At 45.3% G+C, this 23,441-nt stretch overlaps 1 protein-coding gene across 1 annotated transcript in view; it reads left to right on the top strand.

The window, feature by feature from the left end:
* PARM1 (prostate androgen-regulated mucin-like protein 1) overlaps nucleotides 1-23,040 on the top strand; it is a 103,642-nt gene extending 80,602 nt beyond the window's left edge. The window contains exons 3-4 of the mRNA XM_045789630.2: nucleotides 7,123-7,201; nucleotides 19,130-23,040. Of these exons, the coding sequence (XP_045645586.2) occupies nucleotides 7,123-7,201; nucleotides 19,130-19,214 (164 nt within the window). The 3' untranslated portion in view covers nucleotides 19,215-23,040. The remainder of the gene's footprint in view (nucleotides 1-7,122; nucleotides 7,202-19,129) is intronic.
* The last annotated feature ends 401 nt before the right edge of the window (nucleotides 23,041-23,441 follow it).

Genomic DNA, 23,441 nt, shown 5'->3' with positions numbered 1-23,441 from the left:
AGTGAAGCCAGTCCCCAAACCAGGTCTTCTGATTACAAGACAAAAGGGATAGGTATTGGGGATCCTGCCCCAAAGTTTGGATCCCCAGTCTGCCCACTAACCAATTCTGCCACAAAATGAGCATCTAAATAAGCAAATAAACATGAAATAAAAGGTGCCAGTTGTGGTAATATTTGACTAAATTTGATAAAGTTTGCCTCTGCCACTCTGTGCAAAGCGATGAGTAAGCAATAATTTAATGCTTTAAAGATCTGGAGATATGGGACAGTGGGGAGAACGCCTAACTTACTGAGGCAAATTTAGGTTTTGCTAATTAAAAACATTTCTGTGGCATATTTGCATGCAAGCTGTATGCCTTATAAAGGAGCTCCATATTTGCATCATAACTACTAATAAAGTCCAATTTTTAAAATAGCTATACTTTTGGAAGAAATCATATATTTTATGAATTTCTTACTTTGGGCCTAGAGAAATGAAGAGGTATATTTGGTATCCCAGGATTTAAGGGACTTTCAATCGAGAGAAAGCAGACATAAAGTCATGAGAGGGCTCACGTAAGACTATTAGTATCATAGCATATATTGTCTTTATCTTGTATGTACGTGCATAACTACCCACAGCTACATGTGTCAGAGTTAGCTATGTACTAGAATGTTTATACATTGTGCCATGCTAAGTAAATCTAGAAAAAGAGGGCTCAAGATCAACAGCATTGCAGATGAGTTCCAAAGGAAGATTGGAGTTGACAAGGTTCTTGCAAATCACCCCTCTGCCCGAAACACCTCCACGGTCCCCATTCCCCACACTCTCATGGTATCCCCAAACACCATGTCTGGCTTTGAGAATACTCCCATGATTTGGGCCCGAATACCCAACCATTTCACTGTCCCTACTAATTTCCTTTACATCCTTTTATGGAGACTGTGACCTTGGTTTTTGTCAGCTCTGTAAATTGGGTGACCTTGGGTAAATTGCTCAGTGAATCCCTCAGTATTGAGGTCTCTGAATCCTAAAGTGATGGGGCGGGGCTATGCAAAGATCTCAACAGTCCCCTCAGTTTGTGCTAATTTACAAAGCACTCCATCTCATTTGATCCTCCCAATATTCCTGTGAAGTGAAGAGGATAAGGGTTGTCCCATTTTTTAGATAAGGACACCAGTTGAGTGTGCTTCCATCTCCAGGCTTAGCGCTGAACATTCAGTCCTGGAAATGTTAGGTATCTGTTCTCCATCTAGCTGGCTCCAGCCTCCAATCTTCATTGTTCTCTGTTCAAGTCCTGCCCATCCTTCAAAGAACAGCCTCATCCCCAAGATTCCAACTTTTATAGACACCCCCAAGTTAGAGGCAGAAATACAGAGTTTGGTACCATCCACCTCCCACATTTACTACCTACCTATCAGTCCATCCAATCCTACACTCCATTGGATGGTTCTGGAGCCTGACACCAGTCTCTGCAACTGGGTAGTGAAACCTGGGAGCCCTGCCTGTTGCTTCTCCAAGCCCTGCACTGCCCTAGCTCAGAGGAACCCATGCAGCTTACTCAGGAGAAGCTCATGGGAGGAATTTGGGATCAGAGGGAGATAAGCTCAGCCTCCCTCGTTGTGGGGAAGAATGGGAGGGAAAACAGGAGTGAGATCCAAGCAGAATTCAAGGCCAGAAGTCCAAGGGAACTTAAGTAATGGTAAACTTAGGATCCACCTAGGTGGGGAATCTCCCAAATACTAAGATTTCCTTTTTCACTTTCTCTCCCCCATACCACATCCTACACACACAGACAGATACACACATGCCTCAAAGCAAACTGCAGTTAGCGTCTACCCTGGGTCACTTCATATGCTGCAATGAACAGCAATGGGCAATGCTCTCAGCGGTTCTTTTGGACCACAACACAGGCTAGAAACCAATGTCATGGGCCTGATTAGGTCACTGTTCTGTGACTGCTGTCTGCTTCTAACGATTACTCTGAATTCATAGAGTTTTAACCAACTTTCACCAGGACCTACAAGACCCAAACCACCACACAGCCCCGAGTTAGGTCGTGCCTCCTGGACAGCCAACGGAAGGCAGATAGGAGAAGTGCCCAGAGCCGCAGAGTTCATCCCTGGGCGGACTCAAACTCACCACTCCAGCCCAGGGCGGCAGAAGAGCCTAGGGAGGCCCGGCATGGGCCTGGGAACCTGTGCCAGGGTCCCAGCAATTCCAGTGATCAACTCTGTGCCTCCTGGCCCTTCGTTTCTCTGTGCCTTGGTTTCTTCAGCTATAAAATGGAGATGAGAGTCCCTACCTTACAAGTACTCTTGAGAAGAACATGAATTCGAATAAGTGAAGCTCATAGAACAAACAGTCCCAGGCCCAGAATAAGTGACGAGAAATTGTGGGTTGCAATTTTTGTGGTCGTTGTTAATACTATTATTAACATTGTTGTTGTTTGGGGGACAGAGATGTGATGCGGGACTGTGACTGTAGGGCTGGGAGGGGCTCTTCCTAGTGTTATAGATGGATTCTGGCTGGGGAGGAGGTCTCACCCCCCGCCGCCACCCCCCCACACCGCCCCTCCTCCAGCACATGTGCAAACACACACTATTAGAGAGGAAGAATTCCCTTGAGACAGATGTTCCTTCCCTCTCCGTGACCTTGACTGAAGGAGCAGCCACACACTCTGAAGTGGTCACCTGCTCCTCTTCTCCCATTTCTTACCTACTCTCTGGACCAGGAAGAGGAAAGAAAAGAACAAGACATGTCTGTTGTGTGAGAGGCAGGTGTGGGGAGAGAGACCCCTTAACAGGATGCCATAGTTCATTCCAGGCCAGCACAGGGCACAGAACAGACTCAAAGAAGGGCAAGCGATGACCTCCAGAGCAGCTGCCTGCCTCCTGGGGTGCCAGGTCTGACCGGGAACATGGCCTTCTGGGAGTCAGCTGTGGCTACTTCAAGGATGTTATCTGACTCTATTCGGGCAGTTATTCCCAAAATAACTTTCCTCCAGTTCCATCATCCATGGGAACTCACAAGCCCGTGCTGCAGGGGTTGGACCCCAGCTGTAAAGTCATAGGAGTAGATGCCCGGGGAAGACCCGGAGCAGGGGATTCCAGGACGGACAGATGGGAAATCTGCTGCTTGGGAACCTTCTCAGCACAGCGACTGGGTTCAAAAACTGCCAATTCTCCTTTTTTTTTTTTTTTTTGCCAATATTACATTTATTCATTCGACATTAAATAAATGAGTCAAGTACCCACGATGGGCTAGAGACTGCACCTGGGGTTGAGAGTGTGGGAAGTAGGAGCAGAGATGCAGGATGAATATGGTTAGAACCTGCCTGGGGTAGCTCATAACACAACAGAGAGCATTTGAAAGCAGCAGACTCAGAGAGCTGAGAACCCACAATAACACAGGTCATTTGCATGGGGGTGTCAGGAAAGCTGATCAGAAGGGTTGGGATTTGGTGAGGTCACAAAGAAAGAAGAAGAGTTGGCCAAGCTAAGAAGGGCCAGTAGAAGTAAAGCGTATGATAGTGATTACAAATGCAAAGCCTGGAGGGAAATAGTCCTGGGTTCGAATGTTAGCTTAACCATTTATCAGACTGTGAATCCTGAATCAAGTTCTTTATTTCTCTGAGCCTTAAATTTTTCATCCATAAAGTGGGACTATGTCCACTCATCTCATAAAGAGAGTTAAGTGACAAGATCCCCGTAAGGCTCTTGGCACAGTACTAGCCCAAAGTACCCACAGGTAGAGATAACTGTGGTTGCTCTTTATCCATTGTTGGGAAGGTGGTGAAGTGGCCCCCTGAGAATTTCCAGCCTCCAGAGAGGCCCAGTGTCCCAGGAGGCTTTGCATGGATCTTCAGCAGCCCTCTGGTCAGGCAGAACATGTTGGCACAGTGGAATGTGCTAGCACAGTGGAATATTCTTGCATCTCAGCTTATAAAATATACAGATAAGTTTCCTCCAATTCTCTCTAATTCCTTCTGGCTCCAGGGCTTTTCAGCGTGAGTCACACCCAGTCTGTAACGGGTAAATCCCACTGACGAGGACCTGAAATGCCAGCCGCCTTTCCATCCCCCGCTCTCAGCCCCTGCCCACCGAGTGTCCATACCTTCCACACAGGGCAGAGCCTTCCTTGCCCCAGCCACACCTTCCTCATTCTCTGTCTCCCTGCCCCTCCTTGAAAAAAGAGTTAAGTAGGAGGAGAAGGGGAATTCCAGTTTAGTTTAAACAGACCTAGAAGGGGAAATGACATTTGTTTTCACAAGGAGGAAATCAAGCCTTTTCAGTTACCATAAAAATTGTGCTAATGTGGGCTCAGCAACCCCCTCAGATGCTCGAACCGTGATGCCCCGAGGTGTGGAACTTCCCAGGATGAGGGTCCTGGCTGCTGCTGAAGGTAGCAGCTGCTCTGGGGATCTGAGCAGGCTCAGCCCACGAGACCTCCTAGGCTCAGGACCTTATAGAGATTGACTTCCAAGGGAGCCTGGCTCCCTTGGCTGGCAGCCCGTGAGAAGAGCCGGCGGCTGGCAGAATAGTTAAGAAGATGTCCTGAATATTTCAGTACAGCCTATCCTACCACTCACCTTTTGGCCTCATATTGAGCAGTACCAACCTTCAGAAGTGCCCCTTTGCTCAGCTGCCCTCAGGAGCCCATCAGGGGAAAAAGCACCTGCTAATCCCAGCTCTGGTCATGGAGGCTGCCCCTTGTGAACAAGGAAGGATGGCCTTGAGAGCCCCATGTGAGGACTGAGGCTACTTCGAGAGCTAAACAGACAGCCACCAGCCACTTACAGGGGCAGCGGGTCACTCTACCACTTGCCGTGTTTTGAAAAAGAACAGCACTTGAGCTGGGGAACTGCCTGACTTATCTTTAGAAAGAGGCACTGTATAAATATATCCAGTAAATCGCAGAATTGGAGGCGATTCAACTGCCTAGGGTTAGGAAAGAAACTTTGAAAAAGGTCAAACCTACAGTTTCCTGTATGTAACTGCTGGCACAAGAAAGAAGAATCTTAGAGAAATCAACTATAGTCTATCTCTTCCCCTGTCGTTTTTTGTTTCGTTTGTTTTGTGTTTTTTTGAAAGGGGCAAATTAAATTTAAAGGTCAGTTTTTAAACAGCTCCTAATTGCAACCACTGTATCTCTTTGAATCTTGAAAGGCCCCCATCAATTTACCTTGCAGTCATAATCCTCATTTCACAAGCTCTTAAAAGAGCTTTTAAGAGGCTTCAGTGAACTTTGAATTGTTCTAATTTCAGCACAGTTTGGAGGCTGTGAAGCTAAGTGCAGCCTTTCAAAGCAGGGGTGGAAGTTTTCCATAAGGGGATCTGACCTCGAACTTTCTCTACTTGATCCAGTCTGCACATCTGAGTATTCGGTGCCATAATTCTGTCTTTACTGTAGTAAAAAAGGGAAGAGAATTAACCTGATAATTATACGAATCTAGCTCTGAAGGATTCCAGGAGCAAGGAGGTGGGCATATGAGCCTCCCCATGTGCAGAAGCTCTGGAATGGTGGAGTGTGGTCAGTCTGTGTGGACACACCAAGCTCTGCTCTTAGCCTCAGTGTGAGTTAGCAGTGGACCTCTTTGGCTCTCTTTTAGAAATTCTAACCAGCAGAGAGAGCATGGAAGTTTGATGTAGACTTCTTTCACTCAAAACTTTTGGGGAGTTACTAAAGAGTTAATAACTAGACTGATTTACTTCTTAGCTCTGCTCTAATTCCTTTGGTGGAAAGGCTAAGGAGAAGAACAATATACAAAAGCCGTTCATAACAGAGGGAAAGAAAAAAAGGGAGAAATGACTAAATAATCACAAATGATAAATCTCCAAAAATGCGGGGGCAGGTCCACCACACTTGAGATCCAGTACACGACAGGTGGGCACTGGTCCAGGACGGTACATTGTGGATAAGATTTGCACTTGGTGTACGTGGCACCTCATTTAATCCCTCCTAAAGCCATGGGGGAGGGGAGAGCAGTCTTCTTCCTCAGTTGCTGCAGGTGAATGGCAGGTGAGTCAGTGTTTCGTAAATAACCCGTGCTACATACACAGCTAATGATGGAGCCATACTTGAATCCACAAATTCGGACTCCAGACCTCTGATGCTCTTTCCAGTGCGGCTGAGAGTCCCGTTCATTTGTTGAAGTAGTGGACGGTTTCCCAGTGGCCTGAAAGAGTACGTGGGGTCCCTAATACCAGCTTTAGTGCCAAAAAAGTCACTTTCACTATTAGGGGACAAGAGCCCAATTGATTCTTTGCATTTCTCAGATGAAATAAAGCTGAAGTATATACATTATTAGTCCAAAGCTCAGACAAAAAGGAGTGTTGTGCTTTCAGGTAGTAATCTTTGGAAGCAGTATGGTTATTCTTACAAAGCTACATGCTCAAAGGGTTTTTAACTGCCCATGAATAGTTGCCTTTGGAGCCAGATTTCAAATTACACAATAAAACATTCATGTTACTTTATAATTACACCTGGTTATTTCCATACAGAGAAAATAGTGTTACCTATCAGACCAGACCTTATTTTTACACCTAACTTGATTTTAATTTCTACAAAATCAAATGGACCTTTCAAGGATGAAAACTCAACACACTTCCCAAAAAGGAGTTTAAAAAAAAACAAAACAAAAACGCTTTGATTTGATGGCATCATTAAAATTAGTGCATCTCCTACCAAGATGATTCTTTTGAAGTGGACACTACTGATACAGCTGCGTGGTTCTGGTTTCTTTAAGAACCAGCCACGTTACTTTGTAGTGACCCTTGCATAGAGCCCCCTAAGCCTCCCAAGCTCTCACGAATGGTAGGAAGAGGAGCCAGAACCCATAAAAGAAGAAAGTAGGATGTCAGGAGATGTGAAATCCCCTACCCCTGCCACCAACGACAGCAGCAGCAACAGATGGGTGTCGTTCTTAAAACAACAAATATTCCTGGAGACTGTTTCCGGAGCTCCAGGCCAGCCAAATGGTCTCGGTAATGTTGGCCACTGACCCAATCTCTCGGAGCCTGAGAAGTGTATTGGTAACAGAATTAAGATGCTGGGTTTTGTTCCAGCTCTGACTTCTGTGCAGACTGATTGGAAGTGAATGCCCTTCCTTCATCTTCTCCCTGTGCCTTTCCTCCTCCGCAGGCAGCATCGCCGCCATTACGGTGACAGTCATTGCCGTGGTGTTGTTGGTGTTTGGAGTTGCAGCGTATCTGAAGATCAGGTGAGACGCGCCCTATTCTTCCTTATGGAGGAAAGGATTCCATTTTATCAGGCTGCAGGCTGAGAGCTGGTTTGCTGAGTGCTTGTGTCCTGATAAGTATCCTAGCTCTCGGACATGCTGGTAGGGATGGAACAATGGGCGGCGTAGTGTATTCTGGACGGGAATCCATGGTACTGTATTTGAGCCTTGCAAAGCAGAAGAAATAAGCTGACATCTACAGCACAATGATGTAATGGAACGAGAACGAACTTGCAGTCAGGAGACGGAGGCCTTGGCCCTCTGTCTGTAACTCTGCTCCCCTGAGAAAGCCACCTGCCTCCTGAACCTCAGGTTCTTCCTCTGTGAAATGGGGCAGAGGCGGGAGCTCAGTGGTTCATAAATATTGATGTTCGGAATACTGCTGTGTGGTTGTGTGCCCAGTCTGTATGGAGGTGTTCACTGATCCTAAAGCAAGATGTTGAAAGTACAAGGAAATTGTAGTGTTTTCGGGGCACCTGGGTGGCTCAGTTGGTTACGCATCTGCCTTCAGCTTAGGTCATGATCCCAGGCTCTTGGGATTGAGTCCCACATCGGCTCCCTGCCTCTCCCTCTCTTTCTGCTCCTCCCCCCTGCTTGTGCTGTCTCTCTCTGTCTCTCAATTAAGTAAAAAATCTGAAAGGAAGGAAGGAAGGAAGGAAGGAAGGAAGGAAGGAAGGAAGGAAGGAAGGAAGGTGTTTTCTATAAAATTAGATATCCGTCCCTGAGATTATGTCCTTATATTTTTAAGATATCTCATCTTTTATTAAATGAAGGTGATCACAGATGGCAGCTGACTTTTTACTTGCTTTAGCTAAATAGAAAGTTGCAATAGTCTGTGAGCCCCCAATTTTGCTGTCTACTGCTTTGTGAAATCCCAAAGGCTCAAAAACCACATGACTTACCCTGAGGGTCCTTACAGCTAGAACATGCCTAATGGCAAGTGACAATCTTGTTTGCCAGTCTGCACAGTGCCTCTAACAAGGGATGAAAGGGCACGTGCCACTATGACGAGCACAGCCACTCTCCGACCTCCGACCCACTCTTGTTAACGGCTGGAGCCATCTTTATGGTAGCTCCGAGGAGACCCTGCCACTCCGTCCCTTAAAAGCCCCCGGTGGCTTCCCCCTGTACTTCGAATTAAATTCTAACCCCCCAGCTTGGCCCTCAAGGTCGTTCATGGAGCCTGTCCTAGCTCTTCTCACTCATCACTTCTCTCTCTCCCTCTGAACCACCGAGCTGCAGTCACACTGGCTTTCTGTCTGATTCTTGGAAGGCACCAGGCCCTTTTTCTCTCCAGGCCCTTGGCTCTTGCCGGACCCTGTCTCTGAAGGCTTTTCTTCTAGCTCTTTCTCATGCAAGGTTTTCACATCACATGCTCCAGGAGACTTCCAGTTTGGTGCCTCATGACTTTTGTCCTGGCTATTACCACTGTTTATTATTTTATTCATTGTTTTATATATTTGTTTACTTATTTATTGTCTCTTTTCCCCACACAAAAAAATGTTAAGCTCCATGAGGACCCAGACTCTGTGAGCACAGGATTAGGCGCAAAGAAGATGCTCAAAAAACTGAATAAGTAGGGGCGCCTGGGTGGCGCAGTCGTTAAGCGTCTGCCTTCGGCTCGGGGTGTGATCCCGGCGTTCTGGGATCGAGCCCCACATCAGGCTCCTCCGCTATGAGCCTGCTTCTTCCTCTCCCACTCCCCCTGCCTGTGTTCCCTCTCTCACTGGCTGTCTCTGTCAAATAAATAACAACCAAAAATTTAAAAAAAAAAAAACTGAATAAGTAAACAACGAGATGTAAGAATATACAGTCACGCAGGCACTACCGTGCACCCACACACGTGCGCTCCTGACCGACGACCTCTCTTCCCCGCAGCTGGGCTGCTACCTCCAGAGCTGCGTGCCCGGTGCCTCCCTCCTGCCCTGCTTGCCCGCATGGAGCCCACGTATTTCATTTATCGTCTCTATCACACATTCCCTTTGCTGCCCTCTCTCATTTCCTCTGCTCCCCCCAGCCCAAACCAACACCCACCAGGAACCTCTCCCCTCCTCTTCCCCTTTTATCTCCCTCCATCTTTTGTTCTAAATTGTGCAGATCAATCTAATGATGGTGTCTAGTATGAGAGTGCCTTATAATATCACCTGTAGCTAAGGTACAAAGAACCGGAAAGCCAGGTTTCAAAGAGAAATTGGAATTAAAGGGCCAGCGTTACCTGTGTCTAAAAGCCTTTATGAAAAGCATCCTTGACTCCTTCATAGCTTAAAGTAATCTCTTTTCTTCGCTAAGTCTGTATTTCCTTGACCAGAAAACTTAGTTTTATGAATTATATCTTACTAAATGGTACACTTTTCTATCCATGTCGTTACTAGTTTATCAATGCAGATACACTGTTTTCATTAGGAGTCAACTTGGCTTTGATGAACTAGTCAGGGACCCTCATTCCCACTTTATAGCAGTGTCTCTTTGTGTTGGGGTGGGAGGAGGCAAAAACGGAACTTACAGATAAACTTCAGAATCATTTTGCAGTCACAGTGGTGAGTTTCTGGAGAGCTGGGTCCCAAAAAATAGGACCTCCACTGGAATGTGGAGGGGAAGAGAAATGCTTTCCTCTTGCCACACACTTGCCAAAAATGATCTTCGTCTTGACTCCAGGCAAGAACTCAAACTACTGACTATAGACAGGCAGTCTAGAACAGTAAGAACTCAGACTCCAGAAGCAAGGAGACCTCAGTTGGAATCCAAGCTCTACCAGTTTTTAGCAGGTTCTGGTGTGACCTGAGCATGTCATGGAGCTTCACTAACCCTCACTTCTCCTTCCTCTGTAACATGAGGGCCATAATATTAACTAGTTGGTAGCATTGTTGGGAAAATTAATGGACAACTGCTTCCCAAGTACATACCACTGCCATCATTGTCATCACAGTGGTCAAGTGGAAGGAAGGGCCCCCAGTAAAACAGCTGCTTGACAGTTACTAAGCATCAGCTATGTGCCAGGCCCTCCTCTAAGCACTGGGGCCCCATCAGTGATGAGACACAATCCTGCCATTGCAGAACATTCTGTGTTTGGAATATTTTGTTAGCAGGTCATTAAAATTGGTTCTAATGAGTGCTGATTAAAATTGCATAACGTTTTATTTTAAAAATTTAAAGAGTGTTTTCTCCAGGCTTTCTCAACACCAGATAAATTCAGTGAATGATTAAAACGAGGTAGTCATTGTTTCTCTCCCCCATGTAGGTCCTTCTTCTTAAATGTAGAAAGGCCCAGTGGGATTAAGTTTAAGATTATTATTTATCTTCAGGACTATAAATTTAAGGATGGATAAAGTGATCAGACTCCTGTTTAGAAACCCCCTAAGGAAAGCCCCTTTCTGCTGCTCTGTTAATTATTTTGGCAGAATGATAACATAAGGAGGTTAAGAGCCCTCACGCATCTTAAGGCTGTGCCAAAACCCTTTCGAGTGTTATTTTGTCAGATTCTTACCATTCATCAAAAATACATGTGGCTCAATTGACAAATGTGTGTGTGTGTGTGTGTGGATGCATGTGAACACACACACATGCTTGTGTGCATGTGTACCTAGGGTTAGGTTTTCCCTTGGCTGGAAATTTATTCCGTTCCTATCATCCCAGATTTCTGAGAACAGTAACATGACAAGAGGTCTGTCTCCAGTGGTCCTTCAGCTCACTTGGCTGGAGCAGCAAGTGGCTGAAATCACAGCCCAGGAGGAAACCACTCGTTTCTGGCCTGCAGCCCTGGGCTATCAGCCTGGTTCAGCCAGGGTCCCTGCAAATGCAAAAGAAGAGTCTGCTTCAAAGGGCAGCCCCACAACCAAGAGAAGGGCATGTCTTGTAAGCTCTGCCAACTGGCTCAGTAGTTTTCACCTTTTCCCAAATTCTGACTCCCTCTGAAGACATCGGCCACCTCCGCCATTTCTTTCCACACTCCTTTTCCTCGGGGATGCATGACCCCTCGTTCTGTCACAATATCCCCTGCCTAGAGCACCACCTCCTTCTGTCATCTAAGCCACTGTTGGAAGTGACTTACAAACATGAACTGCCTGAGCCTGCGGGGCTCTTCTCCATCCCCGACCCCGTGTCTTCGCTGGCGGTGGTGTGCCGGGGACAGAGGAACGTGGGCTTCGCCGTCAGGTTTGACACGGACCCTTCTTCTTATGTTGAAGTGGCCTTGGGCAAGTTCTAATCTCCCTGATCCTTAGTTTCTTCATCTGTAAAAATAGAGTGGATAACACCTATCTCTCAAGGCTGTTTTGAAGAAGAAATACAGAGCACCTGGTGGTTAAGAACTGTACTGTAGGGCAAATTTATCAATCACTCTGTGATCAGCTTTATAGTTCTACTCAGGTTAGGTAATACTAATACCTAATGCCCAACTCGGGATTGTTACGAGGATTAAATTATAATACAGAGAGACATTCAGCCCCTGGTGCGAGGTGAGGGCAGTGGAAGGGCTAAGTCCTGTTGTCGTAATTCTTGTGCAGCAGTGCTTACTACCGCGGTGCTCAGAGATGGTCGCAGGCGTCCCATTCAGTAGGCACTGGGGATTTGGGGGGGAGGGGGACGGGGAGGATGACACAGCAGCTCCATTTTCTAATGAGGCACTGATGGGCAGACTTCCATGTCCCATTTGCTGGTTTCAGTCGTGTTGTGCTCTACGCGCCTGTGAGGCTGCGTCCGTGTTATAGGCTCATAAGCAGAACTACTTCTGGGCAGTCTTGATTCCAAGGCTTGTGTGCAACTGGAAAAGAACGCAAAAGGCCTGCCTGCCTCTTGCAGAAGGGTGTCTTTAATTAGTGCTGATTGAAGAATGAGGTAAGTCGGTTTTGCTTTTGTTTAAATTGGCTCAAAACTGTTCTGCCACGAGATAATCCCCTGCGCGGGAGACCGTATCTGCTATCGCCAGCAATGTGGATGGTGCTATAATTAGGTGTGGGTAACCCAGACGGACAACACGGGCTGTTCCCTTCACAAAAATAAATGTGATCTTGATTTATAGACACAACAGGGCCTGGCTCGTAAGGCATTTTGTTACAAGTCACCTGTTTTGCTTTAAGTCTTCCAGTGATTACATTTTATACAACGGGATGCCTTTTGGTCGTTGGTAGGTTTTAAAGAGTAGGCCCAGCCAGCCATAAAGTCTAAGATCTTCTAGAATTTGTTACTGATAGGTTGACGTTTTTAGATAGGCTTTTGGCATTCTGTAGGTCCGCTTGACTTGATTCTCTAGCTCAACGGTTCTGAAACGTTAATGTGCATAAGAATCAATGGGGGAGCTTATTAAAAACACAGTTTCCTTTCAGGTGATGACTCGGCGATGTTAACAGCTCCTCCTGAATGTTCTCGTAAACCCCAATTAGTCACATCCTACCTTATTTTGACAGTAATCCAAAAAAGGGGAAGATGCTTACAGGTGATACCATGCAAAGTCTTCAGGAAGGAAGTAGGTCTTAAAAGAAATTAAATGATGGGGACTAACATAATAAACAATTATTATAAAAAAAGAACTTAAATGAAAACAAAAATGAAATTTAATTTAGTATCCTGTATTTTATCTGCAGAATGTGTCCATGGCTTATCTAAGCAAAGTTGGGTGCTCCTTTCTGCTAAACATTGGAAAAACAGCTTTGATGGATATTGGACACCTCATTGTCATGTTCCAACTTAGCATATTTATGCTTAGACATCAATTCTATCCACTTATAGACCAATATCAATCTGTGAAAACATGTGGGATTAGCAAATACCAGTCTATAAAAATGTTTATGATTGAAAAAACCTGTATTTATATCTGAACTCACTTATATAATCTATTTATCACTTTTTCTCCTTCAAGTGTCTAGTGCATTCCTCATGACCATTGTCCCTGTTCACATATCTGTCATTAAGGGTCTTTAGAAGAAATACATTTCAAAACAGTCCCCCCCAAAACAAAAACAAAAACCACCAGCACAGTTTCCTGGGTCTGGTCCCATAGGTTCTGATGCAGTGTGGCAGCTCACAGGTGAGGCCAATGCTGCTGGGTGTGAGAACCATACTTTGAGTAGCCCTGACCTACCCCCATCTCCCAACACTCCAAACACACACACGCTAGATACGGTGCCCCACTGCTTCGTGTCTTGGTTACTTTGGACATGCTGATCCCCCTGCCAGAGGTGTTTGGTTCACCTCTTTTTTATCTGGCTAATTCCAAATCGCCTAGCTTAAAAGAGATGCTCTCTGGGAAGCCTCCTCTCCACCATCCCCATGGGGAACCCCTTACTGCACGCTTCTCCTTTGTACGACTCAGTTCCCTATCCTGGAATCGCGCCTTCTTTGTCAGTCTGCTCCGCTAGAAGGACAGAAAGCCCCTGGCAGTACCTGACATACGATAATTGTTTTATATGTAGTTACTGGAGAAGTGAATGATTCTGGGTAGCAAAATTTGGGGTACGGCGGCAGTGGTCATTTACTCCAAATATGGGGAAACGAGGTTTAGAAAAGGGGAAGCTTGTGGGAATCTGTTAAAACCATACACTTTCGTTAGTTACCTCGTGACTCTGAACTTCTTTACAAATAAACAGGTGTTTCAGTATGCGGGCCTTTTCTGTGACGAGTATCTGCCAGGATGATATAGGCAGATAATTTTAAAATAGGAAACAAACAAATTTCATCTACTCCTTCAAAGTAAAGGTGATTATTTAAAGATAAATTCAAAAGTAACTGCTCTTTAAAAGAAACCCAGACTGTGGACAGAACACCTTGAAATGAATGATTGGAATGTTTCCATCACTGGGATTTGGGTAGAAAGATAGGACTGATAAGTTTCCTAAATTATGATACTGATTCTGCCACTAACTTGCTACAGTAACTGTAAATTCACCCCTAATGGTCACAGCTTTCTTAGCCTCAAAACCTTCACTGACTGTGTTCCTTTCCTAGTTTGGACAAATGTGCCATGGCTATGTAAGATGACAATATCAAAGGAAGAGGGGTGAAAGACATACGCGAAGTCTTTGTACCATCTGTGCAATTTTCCTATAAATCTAAAATCATTTCAATAATTAAATAATTTATTTTGAAACAATTACAGTTCAGCAGCTAGCACACCGATATGTTGTTTGCTTCTTCCTCAGAGCCCCTGCACCTTCTGTTCTCTCTGTATGGTTTATCTCAGGCATCCACATGGCTCATCCCGCATCTCATTCACCTGTCTGTTCAAATGTCATGTTAGTGAGACTTTTTTCTGATCACCATAATCCTAATGACAATCCCCACCTCACATTTGGAACTCCTCATTCCCCTTTGTTGCTCTGTTGTCCTCCACTGCACACATTACCATCCACCATGATATTTTTCATGTCTTATTTGTTGTGCCTGCCCCCACTGGAACATAAGGTCCCTTTGGACAGGGGTTTTGGTCTGTTTAGCTCACTGAAGTATCTCCTGGCCCCTGAATAGGGCCTAATAGATTGTAAGGTTTCAGTGAATCTTTAAATGAAAGGAGCCAGGCAGGGAAATGACAATCAGAGAAAGCAAGCCCCCAACAGAAACAAAGGAGACAGTGGCAGCTGTACCAAACTGGCTTTGCAGATGGATGATCATAGTCTGAAGGCTTAATTACCAGCGACTAATGAGCTGTAAGTTAGGCTGTGTTTTCCCAGTACTAAGCCATATCTTTTTCATCTTTATATCCCTCCTTCTTAGCACATAATAAGTGCTCACAATTGAATGACAGGACTCACTTGACTCGAGAGGAGAGAACTTGGGGAGGTGCCACAGTAAGCAAAGCTGGAGCCTAGAGGGAGACCTGGGCTTGACCCTTGTAAAGGAGAAGGCGTTTTCTCAAATCAGTGTGTGTCGGCACAAGGGAAGTAAAACACTCCATTCATTTTCAAAGACAGTTGAGTTCCATTAAATATCAATGCTACAGTTATCATAAAATAGGTACCATTTTGGAGTTGTGGAGAAGGCCTCCAACGGCAGATGTCATCGCTGCGTGTACTAGTTGTCACAGGGCATCAGCAATTAGGGACGAGGACTGCTTCCTGTTAGAGCAAAGCCGTTTGGGAAGGAAGCCATGAGGCCAGGGCTTGACATAAATCACTCCCTATTTTGTCCCCCCGGGTTCTGCTTTTAGCTCACTAACCCATACAGTAGCGGCAGCACGGTGCTCACAGCACAGGGCCATTGATTAACAGGGACTGTGAGCTCTGTGCTGAGTGCTTTAAAGCCACATCATTGCCTCAGAGAAATTTAGCTTGAATTCTCTTTCCTCTTCCTATAATTAAGGTCAAAATGTGGCTCTGACCCTTTATATTCTTTAACAATATCTTCACTCTGCCCAGTTATATTACACAATGAATTGCCCCAGGCCGTAGAAATCCCTGCTGGTATTGACCAAGCAAACTCCATCTGCACTATTTCTGTGTACCTGACGTCAGCCCTCATCATCAAATATTTAAGAAAGAGCCACTCTGCCTCAAGAGCTGCGCGTGAGATGTTCAGAAAATTCAAAGAAAAGCAAGAGGCAGTCTGCCCCCAAGAGGTTTACCATCTAAGGGAGCCGAGGCACGATGAAGAGGCGTAGCTATGTTGGGTGGTGCCAGACTTGCGGAAGAAACTGAGTAAACAAAACTGGTCTGGCCTGGTGATGAGGCCGTTCGTACTGACTGCTCTTGAGAGTGAAGTGAGATGAAGCCGTGTTGCAGAAGGCAGCTGGGAGACCCAGATTTCAGTACCAGCTCTGCCATTAAATCATGCGGACAAAGGGATCGAGATTCCTCGAGCCCCACTTTCCTTATCTCAGGGGTGAGGTTGTTTGCCCCTCGTGGACTCCACAGGTACCAATCTGAAAACCTCCCCTTTGCCATCTAAAACATGCATGATTTAAGAAGCTCTGACCTAGAGAGATAGTTTAAAAGGATCATTAGTTATTCTCATCACACACACACACACACACACACACACACACACACACACAGGCGTGTTTGTCTTCCTCTCTCTCCAGTATTAGAGGATTGATTCAAACCTGGCTTGCATCCCAGCACACCCAATTCTTCTTGCTTAGGCTCATTAATATATTAAAACAAGCCCTCCAGCTTCACTACATTCCCAAATAGGGCTTATCTATAGCTCTTGCTTCACTTTCCTCAGTTATTGGTATTTTGCTCAACTCCCTGTTCATTCCAACAAGAAGGCAAAGAAAAATGAAAGTAAAGACCCATCCTTTGCTTTTATTTTTCTAGTATTCGTGTAGTGAACATCTCTCATAAAACAGCAGATTAGGGTACAGTTCTGATCAAATAGTCTTGTCTGGACTAAATATAAGCAGGAAAACCTGATGACCAAGAGTTTTTAATCCTCTGACCCCACACCAGCATAATGCTTCAAAAAAGAAATTCAAATAATAATAATATAAGAATCTGGTTTTATAACTGTGCCTGGAGTATGGTTTCAGGAGTTCCTGGTGGGAGGGAGGCTTGCTTTTCCCTCTGTGCCCTTTTCTACTATTTGCAGATTTGCCATGTGCTTGTGTAAGTTTCATTATAATAAAAATGAAAAAGCAGTACTGGCCAACATTTACTGTGCATTTACTATGTGCCAGGGCTTTTATATGCATTACCTCATTTAATCCTCCCACCAGCTTGAACACATTGTAAGTTTCTCCATTTTATAGATGAAGAAACAGGGGATTAAAAACATATTTGAGGACATACATCTATTGACCCAACTGATACTTCTTGAGAATAAAATTATATGATAGATAGAAAACGCTGCAAGAAGTTATATTACCATACAAGGGTGAGGCAGGGGTACCCTATCAATAAAGGAGCAGGTTTACTAGGTAGATGTTGGCCAGGCTTGCAACCGTAAGTCATGCTAAAATTTAGGCTCAGCTCCAGTCATACAATCCCCAGGTTTTTACTTGTTCATTCTCTAGCTTCCATTGCTCAACCATCCTCTTGAGGATTTGATTGAGGCTGGAGGGGTTAAATGTGGGGGGGATGTGTTGGCAATGCATGGCCAGTGATCTTGTGTACCAAAACTGGCCTCCCCTCTTCCCGTTGATCAGAAGATCAGTGGCGTGTTACGAATGGTCTCTGTCCTTCTCACACCCACGGAAGTGAGCAGGCCTTTAGGGCAAACAAAGCATTGTGGAACATCCTCAAATTTCCAGGTGCACAGGCTAGCTCAGCTGAGCCAGCCCTCAGAATTTTGAGGACTAAGAATCTAAAACCAACTCAACAAGGGCCTGGTGCTTTGCCACAGATCGTCTCTTTTCAGATACCTGCATATGTAAATAAGCTTCAGAAGAGCAACAGCAGTTATTTCAGCAACAGATAGAGGTATAACAAATACTTTTTGTGCCTTTCAGATTCTGTTTTCATTTTGTTCAGTTTTCATATCGAGCTGAGAAAAAAATGAGAGGGAATGGGCCCGTTTGCCGGTACTATATATAGCAGACATGATTTCCAGTGGCAAGGCGTAATCATTCACACACGAACATGAACCTCAGAGCCCCTCGATGCTCATTTTGTGATGTTCTCCTAATCCTGACAGTACTTTTAGCCATACAATGACTATAAACCTCTCTGGGAAGCTCCCATCTTGTGAACAGATAGGCTTTTGGGATTTTTTTCCCCCCAATCACTGTTTCTTCCAAAAACATTTATTAAGGGCTTACTATGTGCTGGATATTCTGCTGGGCATTGGAGATAGTGCCAAGAACAAACAAAGCAGGCAGATCATCCATACTTACAGTTTAGTTGGGGGAGGTGGTGATAAGAAAATAAACAAGTAAATTATATAGTATGTTAGTAGGTGATGAATACTTTGAGAAAATTAAGCCAGGAATGCTGCGAGTGCGGGGTGGGAGTTGCAAGTTAAATAGGGTTCTTAAGAAAGGCCTCACTGAGAAGGTGACATTTGTGCAAAGACTTGACAGAGGTGAAGGAAGGCAATCTGGAAGCCAGCTGTTCCAAGCTGAGGGAACAGTATGTGCAAAGGCCCTGAGGCAAGAGTGTGCCAGATGTGATGGGGCAGAGCAAGGAGGCATGGTTGGAGCAGAGGGAACAAGAAGGACTCGAATAGCAGCTCATGTGTTCAGAAAAATAACAGGGGCCAGACCCGGAGCATAAGGAGCCACTCCGAGGTTTTAAACAAAGGAGTGAGAACTATCTGATTTCAGTTTCTTACAGAAATAATACTAATTGTGAGACAGGTTCCCAGAATGACCAATCGAAGCCTGTTAAACCCAAATTGCCATTGAACTAAGGATGCTAATCAGACACTGGGAAGCTCAGAGCACGGGATCTAGACCCAGGAGGTAAGAATCTGACTGATAGCTCAGCTGAGTAACTTTGTGCACATCAATCAATAGCTTGGAGAGAGAACTTTTCCCCGTCAGAGAAATAAGCAATTTCTCTCTGTGGCCTTATTTTGAGGGTCAAGTGAAAATGGAACACAGAAACATCGTGTAGATTGTAAAACACCATATGCAGGTCAGGAGGTGGAAGGGACAGCAGCAGTGGTTGTGGTGGCGTCATTATGATTCCTGGGAAAATTCAGTCCAGGACTGAAGTCAAATGCCAGCAGTGCAACCTTCCCTTTGCTATTACTTCTTATTAAGTAGCCATAGGAATGGGCCCTCCTCCTTCTCCAGCACTAGAGGTCAAGTAGAGAGACAAGGACCCAGCTGATCTCAATGGAAGGGGCCAGCGGGGCTCCCACGTGAGCAGTCCTAACTTCCAGGGGTGTGTAGACTGAGGCCTCCAGGGCTGGCGGGTGGAAAAATCATGTCTCCCCTCCTGTGGGCCCTGGAAGCCTCCCCCGGGCAGGCTGCCAGGCATTCAGCTCTCCTCAGACGGGCAACTTCTCTACATAACCACAGCGCTCTCCTCCCCCCACCAGGCACTCCTCCTACGGAAGGCTTCTGGATGATCATGACTACGGATCCTGGGGAAACTACAACAATCCTCTGTACGACGACTCCTAACGAAGAAACGTGGCCGGGACGAGGAAGGACTGTGGTTTATTTATAAGTGCTTTCCCCGTAGGATTCATACAAGCACCTGAGACATCGAGCGACAATCTCTTAAGTCCTGTTTCGTTGGTTTGGTTGTTTTGTTTTCCTCCCTCTCCTCTGGCTGCTATAACTTCCCCTTTCTGGTACAAAAAGAATCATTGTTTAAAGGTGAGTGGGGGCTTCTTTGCAGCTGAAAAGGGCCAACCTGGAGCTGGAGCCGCACGCCGCCCACCGTGGTAGAAGCTTCTGTACCCACCGCAGGATCCACTGTAAGAGGGACTGGAGGCCAGGGTTGAGTTCTTCCGTCGGCAGGGGGGGTTACTTTTAGGGGAACTTTTTGTTTGTGGTATTTCTTAAACTTTTTATTTAGGAAATTACATACATTACATCTCCATGAAATGAGGGAAAGGAGATGAGTACTGGGAGGATTTCACCCTGCAGGTGAGCAAGCAGGGGCTGCTTGGATTCCTTTTTAATCTCTGTTTTTACCTGGTTGTATCTGACAGGATGCCTGCTTGGCTCCGTGAGCTGGATCCCAGCTTCTTAACTGCCTAATTAATGGAAGAAGAAACTAGACGGTGCCCTGGAGGAGGCCAGCAGGCCGAGGGACAGCGTAGCACGTTGCTGTCAGATCTCAGCGTGCCCTCTACCTGTTCTCCCCTCCAGGCCGTCCATCTCTGCTCGGGGTGCCCATTCTAGTCAGCTGCTCCCGGCATCCCGGCCCACAGGCTCTCCCAAGGACAAGGCTAGGAGAGGAGTTTAGTTAGAGAAGAGAAAGGGAGAGGTGCGGTGGGGCAGTGGAGGAGGCCGGGATGGGAGGGCGGCAGTGACCTGCACGGAGGACCACCTGGGGGAAACTAGGAATCAGCCCCCAATAACTAACAGAGACATCCACTGCTCGGAGGAACCTCGAGAATCCTTGCTTTATACCCACAAAACAGCTGGCTCACTGCCTTACTGTCTGCTGGATAACGGCTGTAGACTGTTTTGTAAAAAATTGTAAAGTTATCAGTCTGTCTGCAGTGGCTCAGTGAGGCATTTCCATAGGAAACAGACACCACGATTAAGCCATTTATTCTTCCCCTATGCTTACCTTGCTAATTCTGCCCTCTACTTAATAAACACTCCTAGGTACATGGTCTTAAGCTCCTAGATCTCGAATTTTGAAAAAGAACTGATCATGTTTGCAGATGTCCATTTACTGCGGTGGTTATCAACTGGCAGACAGTTTTGCCTGCCCTCCCCCCCGCCCCGGAACATTTAGAAATGTCTCGTGACATTTTTGAGTGTCACAACTTGGGGGTGCTACTAGTAGGTACACACCATGGATGCGCTAAAGCCCCTACAATGCACAAGACAGGCCACCACAGCAAAGAATGACCCGGACCAAAATGTCGGTAGTGCTGAGTTTGTGAAACCCTGGTTTATTGAAATGCCCCTTGTGACAAGATAAGACACTCCCAGATTAGTAACATGTTTTAACTAAATGAAATGACTGGTTAAATTGTTACCTAAAAAGTATTCAGTGTTGTTGGCTGATGGGTTGTTTTGGCATGTGTGGTTGCCTTTTTCCTTCTGTGTGTTCTCTAGATAGCTTTATTTCATAGCTAGAATGCTATCCTCCTGAAATGCCTGAAGTTAGTAACCGGCATCTTATGTCCTGATTGGAGTAGGAAACTTCATGGATTAGAAAATATCCATTGGGTCCTGATTCGGAATGCGTTCTATTGTCCTACAGTGTCCTACAATGTCATAAAGAACTTGAAACTGGATCAATTTTATTTCTAAACTTGGACCTGCTGCCATGGCTGTTTCCAGAAATTTGACCCTCAGCTCAACCTATCACTTGCTGTGGTCCAGCAAAGTACCGACATGAAAACCACTGCTGCCATGCTATTCAGAGATGCTAGGAGCTGTGCCACTGTCCCCAGCCTGCCTTCCCATGCTCTGAAATTATTCCTGAACTCCTTACGTGTCAGAGGAGAATGAGCAAGCCCCAGACGTATTTTACAACAGGACTAGGTAATGAGAAGTAGGCTGCCAGGAATTCTGATATCTCTGATTATTAAAAATTTTAAAAAATGGGCATTCTCAGAAAAATGGTGAGGGATGACCCATGGTGCTCCCTCCAGCCGTGCCGGGCCTGAGTAATTGTCTCTCTCCCCCCACCCCACCCCCCTTCATAAAGCCTATAGGCTTTCAGTTCAGTAAAGGACAATTCAGTAACAACAGGACATCCTTTTTTTTCTCCCTCGGCCACACACATTTGGACGAAATGTCCACGAAACACCTTTAGAGCGGTGCTCTCCCGGATGCTGCTCCAGTCCCAAGTACTGGGTCAGAGGGACTGGCGTCCTCCCGGGGTACGCTGCCCGACTATGACTACAGACTCAGTAAGCATCTGCCCTCACCAGAGCCCTTGTTGTGCAAGAGCTCTTGTTGGGTTTGCTCCTGTTAACTTCCAAATCCTTATGGCAAAGAGAGGGTTCTGGACCTAAAGCCAGTGTATTCAGCAAAGCGACGGCTTCCCATGAAAAACCCTAACCCTCCTTATTATGTCAGTATAAAATAGCTATAGGATGAACCTTATTTTGCCAAGTACTTTTTTTCTGAGTTGGCCAAAGAATTTGAATAACTGTATTCAATATATGTTGCTTGAAACACACACACACACCCAAAATACATGCTCATAATTGATGTCCTATATGTCAGGGAGAGATTCTGCCCAGGTCTGTCCAAGGGAAATTGCTCCAGTGGATCTAAAACAAGCACATTTCATCCAGGAATAGGACTAGTCATAAAGGGACAGACTGTCAGAGCAGGAAGGAGGCAAGCAGCCTCTTCTAGACCATAGACTGCAAATGATGAAGAGTGGGATTCAACTTTGTTTTCTTTTCTCTTGGCCCCAGTGAAGTCTCCTGCCCTCCCTGGATGTCTGTCTTCATTTCTTAAATGAGGGCGATGCTTTCATATTGACCTCACCCCATGCTACCTCACAAATGTGTTGTGAGGATTCATGAAACGATGTCTACAGTGTTTTCGGTTTCTGGAGAAAAGTATTTATAGACATCTTACGTATTACATAGATATATAAGTGATCTCAGTTTCAGTTTCTTGTTTGTTTTTATACTGGTGTGTTGTTTAGACTTAAATCTATAAAACGACAGCTGTATCTTGGCTGCATCAGGCAGCTGTCCCAGCTCTGAGCTACCCCCCCAGCGCAGGTGACTGCAGGGTGAACCGTGCCTGGGACCAGGAGAATGGTTTCCATCTCCAAATGAAAAGATGTCCCAGGACCTACGTCTCACAGATTATTGAGTTAGGATCCAGGAGGTTAGGGTAACACAGGATGGATACCTGAGCACGAACAGCAGTAGGCCTCTGGCCTTCACCAGCCTGAAGTCTTCTGAGTTCTTTAGGGAGTTGATTTTGGTTTGATGTCATCCGTTTGCCCTTCATCTTGCTTGCAAGGTGCATGGTTCAATCCCTCGTGTACGGGAAGTGAATTTTGCAACTGGGCCGTGTTGATTTGCACGTTGATTCACCCTCTTTGCCTTTAACCTCTTTTTGGCAAATGAATGTACCATTTCAACGTTGATTTTAAAAGTGCTAGTTGGTACTGGTAATAGTGCTAACCAAGAGACCAATGCCGCATTGCTTTCTTGGGGTGAGTTAGCCAACATCATTTAAAGATGGAAAGATGTGCAACTTCTTTGATATTTGATGTCATTGTATCTACATTTGTTGTAAGACATATTGCATATTAATTATATCAATTAAAGTTGTTAAAAGCTTGCATCTGACAGTGGTGATTCACATTTTGATATGTTTTGTTATTCAGGCCATTCAGTTGATACGCTCATATTAAGTAGCTTTGACTTGTTCTTAAAGAAAATTTATCCCACATCAATAAATAATATTTTCTGCACAGCGGGAAGGTCTCCCTGATCTCGAAACAGAATTGAAGGGTGTCAGAAATGAAGAAACTTTACAAGCAGTGATTTTGCTCTTAACAATACACCATGTCATCTAAAGTAGATGTGAAAATAAACACTTCGATTCAATAAGTAGAGAGGGGTACAAAATCAAGTCATATTAAGGCATATTTGGCATTAGCAGTACATTTGATACCTGCTTGTTTCATTCTCCTTCAAAAAAATTAAGTTCATCATACCCATCCTGACAGTTAAGATAGCA

This window comes from Ursus americanus, chromosome 8 (genome assembly GCF_024610735.1).
Source record: "Ursus americanus isolate L20-20 chromosome 8, mUrsAme1.1.p, whole genome shotgun sequence".
In the NCBI taxonomy this organism is placed as follows: domain Eukaryota; kingdom Metazoa; phylum Chordata; class Mammalia; order Carnivora; family Ursidae; genus Ursus; species Ursus americanus.
Note: the sequence above shows the minus strand (reverse complement) of the source record. Positions and strands in the feature narration are given on the sequence as shown.